This window comes from Lactuca saligna, chromosome 1, assembly GCF_052625555.1.
Source record: "Lactuca saligna cultivar CGN05327 chromosome 1, ASM5262555v1, whole genome shotgun sequence".
Lineage (NCBI taxonomy): Eukaryota > Viridiplantae > Streptophyta > Magnoliopsida > Asterales > Asteraceae > Lactuca > Lactuca saligna.
In genome coordinates this window covers 3336229-3345902 of record NC_136417.1, presented here as the reverse complement: position 1 = coordinate 3345902, position 9674 = coordinate 3336229, and the positions used below count along the sequence as shown (strand labels likewise).

The window sequence follows — 9674 nt, the reverse complement described above, 5'->3', positions numbered from 1 at the left end:
AAAGACTAGATCTTGTTTGTTAGGACCATTCTAATGGATAAAAATAGAAACTTTATCCATTATAAAGCTATTATGAACTATAAAAATGTGATATTGGCCCTTGTATCCATTCTATCCAAGAGTTGCGATGTCTTATTGGGTTAAGAACGTAGGGTTTTGGATATTAAGCACTTTATAGCCATGCAAAATCATAACGTTGGAAACTTTATGACTTAGGACATCATTGTAGGCTTGTATCTGAGTTTTGGATGTAGGAAATTAATGGAATAAGCTCTTAATGGAGCTTTAGGACTGGGTTGAGTACGCTAGGCATACCTGGTTGTATGTTGCACATACGCGGTCAGCTCCCCACTTTTGGTCAACATCATAGTACGTTGGGCGTACTCTCTTGGTATGTAGGGCGTACTCCGTTGGGAAGAAATATTCACTTTTGGACCTTGACCGTTGACTTTGAATTTGACAAGGGTTGACCAATTTTAACCTAAGAGTATTTTGGATTATCGGGTTAACTATTGATTAAGATTGTATTTATTGTTAACTACTACTAGGTTATCCGGTTCAACGGTCCGAAAAATTATTTGATTATCAGCAGATTGAGGTGAGTCTTCCTCACTGTACTATAACACCCTATTTATTTAATAAATAAAATGAAAAAGTAGTAGCCCTAAAATCTATAATATTCAGTGAGATGTTGGTTTTGGGAGCTAAATGTTATAATCCTTGGAGTATTGGGGGTTAAAAGAGTAAATCCGTACTTAATTTGTAAGTAATATTGAAGATAGGGGCTGCTTGGTAATAATTAGGACTTAATCTGAAAGGTTTTCGGGAGGCAGGGTTTAAATGGTAAATATTGGAGTTATTTTGAAAATATTCTTACGAGGAGGGGCTGAATGGTAGTTATCAGAGCTGATTAGATAAGATCCTATGGGGGAGGGACCAAACTTATAAAAATGGGCAAAGGTTTGATTTGAGCGAGATTTAAGCCCGACGTCTTCTTCCTCCTGTTACAGTACCTAAACCCTAACCCTCACATAACTTCCTTCAATCGCCACCCTACTTGGAGATCCTTTAGCCGCCGCCTCCTTGCCATGGAAGTTGGAGTCCACCGCAACCAAATCGTCGGCGAAGTCGTTGCCAGCAACGAAGAGCAGCACAAAGACGCCAGCAGTGGGATGTCGTTGCCCACCTCTGGTGAAGCGAGCTAAGTTCACTGTTGTGCAAGTTGTTTACTAATTGGAAGCTCTCGATAAGGATCGCTTCCAACCATCTATTCTTTCTCTTCGTTCTTTCTGTGATTTGGTGTCGTTCACGTCGATAAGGGTTACCGGTGGCCTTGGGTCACCATTTCTGTGTTTCCGGTCATCACCTTCCGCCCGAAGTGGCTGAGTTGGGAGTATTTCGATGTTCAGCTTGTGTTTACGAGCGTGTGTGTGTGTGTTTGCTTGGCTGGGTACTAAGAATAACTACCACCACTATAAGGTGGTGGCTATCACCGCAACCGTCGTTGCTACCACTGTTTTGGTGCTACTGTTGCCGCCGTGAGCCACCAGGTGGGTGGCCGGGTCCTTTGAACAATAAGAATCGCATACATGGGTGGTAGATGGTGTTTGTTTGGCCGGAAAATCGAGTTTAGCTACCACCACCATGTGTCACCGCTGACCACCACTAGGTTGTTGTTTATATGTATTTGTATTAGTGTGTGTGTGTGTGTGTGTGATTATTAGAGTTTAGCATTGTAAAATGTAACTGGAAAGAAGAATAACGGAAAGAAGCTTAAAACACCACCATAAAGTGGTGGCTACCGCCACCGGCCGCCGTGTTGGGTGCCAGTGTGCCTTGTTTGGATTGTGACTCGTTTGGATGTTTGGACAAAGGGACTAAAACCCTAATGGGCCTAATAAAACCCTACTTGACCAAAAAGCGCAAACATGTAGCTAATGGGCCAAATGAACCCTAATTGATCAAAAGACCTAGCTATAGGGCCTATTGGGCTAAGATGGGGTTGCAAACCCTAATTAGGGTTTATAAAACCCTAATATTGGATTTATGGGCTTAGACTTATCGGGACCCACATTTGGGCCATTGGAATGGAATTGTGTATTAAGCCCAATCACATCGTACGATTTATTTAGAAGAGTGATGGACTTAATGGATTAAGTCCTTAATGGGTTAAGTGAGAAACACTTAACCCTAATCATCATTTTATGTGAAACCCTAATTTCGCTTGGATTTATTATTGGGCCTTGATGATTGGGTTATTAATAGGCCGTCCAAGATCAAGAAAATAGACTAGAATAATTAATGGGCTTTGAGGTAAGGCCATATGAGGAGTTGGGCCCAATTTGGAAAATTGGGCCATATTTTGGGCCTTTATGATTATGCGATATTGGGCCATTAGAATGTTGAATGCTGGACTGGAGTAAATGGTTGGGCCTTATGGTAAGACCTTGTAAAGGTTTGGGCCCAATGTGGAAAATTGGGCCATATGTTGGGCTTTGACTTATAGTTGACTTTTAGGCCTTTGGATTGGACCTTGGGCTTGAATAAACCTAAGTTAGGGGTAAAGTAGTATTTACCCCAAGTAGGTATTTATGGTTATGTATTGGAACCCAATTATTAATTGGGTGATGTTCTGATATTGACAGTTCAGGAATCTGTCATCCAGCAGTTGGGTGTTATGTCTATGGGACTTCAGCAGTGTGAGGTGAGTTACCTTCCAGTAGAGGTGGGTCTAAGGCACCAATGTCGGCCCACTAGTAGGTGACTATGTATGAGATGATTATCTATGTGATAATTGTCTGGTTTGCAACTATCTGATATGCTCTATGTGCTAGGATGCTTTGTTATATGTGTTAGTAGTATCGGGGGTGAAATAGTCCCCGGTTACCGGTTGAAAGATACCAATGGGGAGGTTAGTTCCCGGTTACCGGTTGAAATATACCGAAGGGGTAGGTCGGGCACCCAGATATGCTTGACAGTATATTTATGTATGTTATGTTATGTTATTATGTGGTAGTGATAGGGGTGAAACAGTCCCCGGATACCGGTTGAAAGATACTGAAGGGGTAGGCTAACACCCGGATATGCTTGGCAGTATATGTGTTGTATGGTATGTGGTATGATAGGGGAACTCACTAAGCTTTGTGCTTACGGTTTTCATTTTTGGTTTCAGGTACTTCGTTTTCAAAGGAAAGGAGTCGGATTGATCATAACGCACCACACCATGTTTTCCGCACACAAGATCTTTGGGATTACACTCTGATATGTTTTTATGATATTATGTTTTGATTACTGACACTTTGGTTTTGACATGAGATATTATTATGAATGTTTTTCTTATACTGATGGTTTTATGTATTAACATAATTGAAACGAATTTTGTGGCCTGTATTTTTGGGATTTTACATGTACTTACGGGTCGAAGGCACCAAGTTCGACCTATTTGATTAGATATCCTGATATGTGATAGTAGGATGTTATGCTTAATGATTTGTACATCTACCTGATTGTGTGCTGACTGATTATATGTTTATTTGTATATGTGCACATATTTGGTTTGTGGTTGAGGCTTTACTGTTTTGTGCGTGAGATAAATGACCGAGGGTGTTCCGTCCTAAGGATGACTAGACTCGACATTGGCATTCCAAGCTAGGGTATTCCATCCCGAGGATGACTGGACCCTACGGTTGACTAGGCCTGGGGTATTCCAACCCAATGGTTGACTGGACCGAGTATATATATATATATATATATATATATATATATATATATATATATATATATATATATATATATATATATATTGGCATTCTAATCATGGGTATTCCATCCCGAGGATGACAGGACCCTATGATTGACTAGGCCTAGAGTATTCCAACCTGATGGTTGGTTGGACCCGACATGATAGTTATGGTATATGGTGAGACTGGACTGCTTTGTGTGTCAGTCAACAGTTGGGGGTATTCCATTCTGATGGTTTATTGGACCCGAAATGTTTGGTATTCCAACCCGATAGTTGATTGGACCAAACATGCTTATGATACGAGGGTATTCCATCCCAAGGATGATTGGGCCCATCGTAGACATGCCTGGTATTCCAGCCCGAGGCTGATTGGGTCGGGCATGAGTATTTGTGCATGTGATTTGTTTGTTATGTGTATGTTGTGGTACTTTAGGGGAACTCACTAAGCTTTGTGCTTAAAGTTTCAGACTTTCAGTTTATTGTTTCAAGTGCTTCAGATGGTTGTGACAAGGCAAAGGTGTGATCGTACACATCCTTGGTTTTACAACTGATTGGATCTTGGGATCACCTCACGATGTCGATCGATACTGAAATGTCAAACTCCCGAGATACGTCTCCAAGTACTAACACCTACAACCACCAATGATCAACTTCCATAAATACCCAATTTACCAAAATACCATCAGAAGTCAACTGGTCAACCTTTGGTCAAAGTCAAAGCCAATGGTCAAGGTCAACAGTCCATATTGACCCAACCCGTCGAGTGTAGCTCACTGACTCGTTGAGTTCCTTCAGAACTCAGGAAATCGTGAAAAGCCTAGTTGACTCGCCGAGTTTCCAGACAACTCGTCGAGTCCATGCAGTGTCCAGAATTTCAGGAAAACCCTAACCAACTCGTCGAATTACCTTTCTAACTCGCAGAGTTCATGCAGAATCCAAAAGATGGGAAAATTTGTCTCTACTCTTCGAGTTGGTTATCCAACTCGTCGAATCCCTTCAGTCCATTTCTCATTTAGATGCTTTTACGTGAGCCAAATCTCCAAACTGTAGCTCTAGGCTCCTAGGGTGTTGTTGTCACGTAAAGTTGCTAACTTTAGGTGCATGAAAGGCTTCATGAAGTTAAAACACTCATACTATCCTTAGAAGAAGGTTTTGGACATGAAGGAGAGCCAAAGCTTGAGGCTTTACATCTATAAGGGCCTAGAGGAGTCCAGATCTGAAACTATGCCCTTGTGATAAGCTCAAATCCGAAAGTGACTCCATTTTGCACCAAAATGCCCATATTCTTACATAAAAAGAGATCTTACAAATGGAAGGTCAAGGTAAAGACTGTTTACCTTCAAATGCAAGCCAAGTCGATGTAGATTCCGGATCTACAATCTTCTTCTCGTTCCAAGCTTTGTAATCTTCAAGCTTCTTCAACAAATGCACCAAAAACACACTTTTAGCCTCTCACACACTCAAAATAGGGTTGCTTATGGCCATCAAAAGGTGGTAAGGAGGCTGGAGGAAAGGACTTAAGGTTCTTTAAATAGGGTACAAATCCTAAAATTTAGGATTTGTAGATTAAACATCTCCATCACTTGAAGTTATAATCATAATAATCATATAACCTACTATTTACAAAAATAGTATTTAACACAGATAAATTTATTTTGGAAGGAGATTTTGACCAAACTTATTTTTATAGGATGTATTCCAACTTATTTTTTATCCTTAAATCTTAAAATAAATATGCAAAACAAACATTGACTTGAAATGCATCTTCACACCTAAAGGTTTTTAATATTGATAAAGAGAGAAAAATAAATAAATAAATAAATAAGATAGAATCAGGTAGAGTTGGATGGAAATGAAACGCAAATGAAATTTCATCACCGGTCACCCTAAAACCAAGACCCTCAAAACCTAAAGAACGGGAAAATCATTAAAGGGAAAATGAATCAAAATGTAGATCGTATTGATTAGGTTTGCATCTTTCTTTTTGAGTCTACATGTCATGTTTTATGGGGGAGGCATTGAATATAAGGACAAGTTAATAGTAATATTATTTGGTTTAAAAGAACTCAAACGAAAGAAGTAGCCTGACATGAAGTTAATAAATGTGTTTTTGAAAAAAAAAATCACACTTGTAATCAAAGTTGTCAAGATCGAGATATATAGGATCGTTTTTGAATTTTCAAGATCGGGATCGGAATCTTAATATCCCATAAAATAAAACAGAATTTTAATTTATAATTTTAGAACATGAAAAATAAAACATAATTTATAATTTATGAGGAAGCGTTGAATGATAAGTTTCCAACAACAATGATAAATTCATATTGATATTATTTGGTTTAAAAGAACTCAAACCAGAGAATAAATTAGATGGCATGACCTTAATAAATGTGTTTTTGAACAAATTATTTCACACTTGTAATCAAAGTTGTCAAGATCTAGATCCTACATAGAATCGTTTTTAGGTTTGCAAGATCGAGATCGGGATCCTAAGATCCCACAAAACAAAACATAATTTTAATTTATAATTTTAAAACATGAAAATTTTATAAAACTTCAAAGTGTTAGTTATAAGTCACAACACTAAATGATAAATGATAAATTGGTAAATGGTAAAAGAAATAAAAAGGTATTTTAAAAAAAAAGTAGGATCCGATCGGATCCCGATCCGACCTACGATTTTACAATCCTAACTGCGATCGTACCCCAAATACGATCTATTTACAATTCGGCTTGTTTTTCATACCTAGGACCATAGGATCGTATAATCCTACAATCAGAATCGAGATTTTAACGACCATGCTTGTAATCTTTAATTTTCAAATGGACAAGGTTAACACCGAAGATTATATACTTTTTAAGAGTGTCATAGATATGATTACCTTAAATTATCACACAAACAAATGAAGAATAAAAAACTATACCAATACAAATAAGCGAGAAAACTTAGGTATGACATGTTGTTACCTTGTTGTCTGTTAAAACCATATCAATATTGTTCGGTTCAAACAACTTCAGGAAAAAAATGTTGCTTCCATAAACGAACATGTCTCTTGAACTTCCATCTGCGGACATCAATTGACATAACTAATCAAATGATATTGTAAACTCATCTCAAACACTATTACAATTCCAACAATATCTAAATACATCACATGCCTCATTTATACGTACAACAAATATCAACTAACATACTAAATTAATAATCTTGCACTTTAGCAGCCAAACCAGTTACAATGCGGTTTAAAAACACAATAAATTGAACGCCATGTGAGCAAACAATAAATTGGAAGACATCACAAAAACGACCATCAATAGATTACGACATATGAGCAAAATACAACTCGTAAACGTAGCCCAACAAATAACTTCTTCCAATCAAACGACATGTCGGAATACAAAGACTTATCAGAAGTTGTTATTCACAAATAAAGCCACATTATGCATGCTATTCAGCACACATATGATTTAGGCTCCAAACTTAGTAACAAATTAAACAGAACTTATATATAAGATTTTTTTGACAAATGATATGGGTCGCATCTTACCGACACAAAAGGTCTAGACTGGACCGGGCTTTGTCAAATCTTGTTGGGAGAATTTCATATATGCCCTTCTTAAACACCAAAATATCATATTTACCCAACTTAATTTCTAAATATCATATTTACCCTTCATAAAATTTATAAATATCATATTTACCCTTCATAAAATTTCAAAATATCATATATGTCCTTTTTAAACATCAAAATATCATATATGTCCTTCTTAAATATCAAAATATCGTATATGCATTTTTTAAATATCAAAATATCAATGGTAATATCTAAAATATCCTCCATCTAGAACATAATAACAATCAACAACATCAAAAACTAAACAATCAAAATATACATTTCATAGAAATGGTTGAAGATGAATCTTTTTGTCTGTCAAGAGGTCAACATTCCAACAATTTAGAAGTTCACATTCCATTATCATAGACGTTAGGGTGATATGGTTAAATTTCATAATTATTATAATAGTTCTAAAGTATAAAAAATGATTATAAAATATTAAAAACATTAGAAAAAAGGATTTTGGTAAATATGATATTTTGAAAGTTTATGAAGGATAAATATGATATTGAGAAATTAAGTTGGATAAATATGATATTTTGAAGTTTAAGAAGGGTATATATGAAATTCTCCCGATCTTGTTTTTGCCCAATGCGTCTTGCCGGTGGGCTTGTCTAGGGCTATTCTATTGTTCGAACATTTAACCAGGCTTTAACCAGAAGTTTTAAGATCAGAGAGGGATAAAACATAAATCAAGCTTTACATGCGCTCTTTTGGGCCGGACCGGGCTTCGTCCAGTAGAGAACGTTGAATTCAACTCTTCTGTTTTAACTTTTAAGTGCAAAACAAATGCATTTGCAGTTTTGCACTATAGAAATTAAAAGAGTTAATTTATACCATATGATCCCAATTCATGCATAACGGGGTGAAAAACAAATTTACTAGAATTCAGTGTCCATTAATAATAATAATAAATAAAATAAATAAATGAATTTATGATTTTACAATAATTCTATTTTTTTTCTCTCTCTCTCGACTAGTCGCTATGCTCTAATATGACTTTTGAGTTTTAATTAAACCAATGTGGAACAAGTTGAGGACGATGGATCGTATAAGGCTGGAAGCAGGTATTTTCTGCCGTTTGTACCATGTGCATTATAACTTGCACCTGTTGTCGAGTCCACCAACAAATCCCCTGCGTACCCAGGATAAGCTCCTTTAGCATACACACCAGGACATGCGGATGCAGCTTCTAACGGTGCACTTGCATCCCCCTGATAATACCCGTTTCCAAATGGGTTGGTGGCTGTAGCCGCCAACAAACCGGCCAAATTAATGACCATTCCGTCGAGACCGACATCGTTGTTAGGTGCCACCAGCGGTGCAGCCTGTGGTCCGTAGATCGGCTGGTGGAATGGCCACGCGCATTGACCCGCACACTGAGTCTCCGAGTTTCCAACCCAGATGTACGCAAATTTGTTATTCTTTCCTTTCCCATTGGGAATCTTCGAAGATGATGACGAGGATCCGTGGGTCCCGCATCTGCTGGAGCAAAACCCATCAACTGCCACGTCGGATGCCGTTAACACGACGTTAACAGCGTTCCTTAATTCCCCTTTGGAAGCTAACTGAACCAGATGCTCGTCCGTTAACGACTTTCCAAGAGAATAAGCCGGGTCGGATATTTGTTTACCGAGTCGGAGTGTAAGTGAACGTTGCTTTTTTGATTTCATCTGATATTTCTCGGTGGTCTTCCACCACGTGGCGACGGATGGTTCGATCTGAGATTTTGGAGAAACTCCGGATCCGGAGGAGAGTGAGGTGATGAAATCGGAGACGATGGCTTTCTGCGACGGTTTGAAGTTGCCGTACCAGATGAAATTGACGGAGATATCTCCGGTGAGAAGAGCACCGTTGTGGTATTGCAAAAGGTTAGACGCGTCGCTGACTAACTCAGTGAGTTGTCTCCCAGCAAAGGAGACGTGGAAGATGGAGACAACGAAGAGAAGTTGAACCAGACGACGAGCATTCGCCATTTTTGTGAAGGTTTTAGGGAGAGGAGGAAAGATTGGAAAATAGAGAAAGATGAAGTGTGTGTTGAGTGGGTACTGGAAATGGGTATATTTATACAAACAAATTAACTTATTTTTAAATTCTTTTGTTAAAAAATAAAGTATTTTGCTTAGCAGGCAAGAAGAACCTACAGCTGTAACTGTGTAACTTGTTTTCTTGTTCCACAGGGGGTTTTCTTTATTATGGACGCAAAATAAAAAATAATCACGCTGTTTTTTAATTCTATATATAAATGATAAAGTTTCGATTAAATACATATTACTTTTTAATCATAAAATAATGTATTGTTACTTATTTTTTAT

General features: G+C 37.7%; 1 protein-coding gene across 1 annotated transcript; it reads right to left on the bottom strand.

The window, feature by feature from the left end:
• Nucleotides 1-8236: 8236 nt before the first annotated feature.
• Nucleotides 8237-9411, bottom strand: LOC145030195 (protein PHOSPHATE-INDUCED 1-like). The gene has a single exon (XM_078978623.1). It carries the CDS (start codon nucleotides 9333-9335, stop codon nucleotides 8373-8375), a length of 963 nt encoding a protein of 320 aa, XP_078834749.1. The 5' UTR covers nucleotides 9336-9411; the 3' UTR covers nucleotides 8237-8372.
• Between the last annotated feature and the right edge of the window lie 263 nt (nucleotides 9412-9674).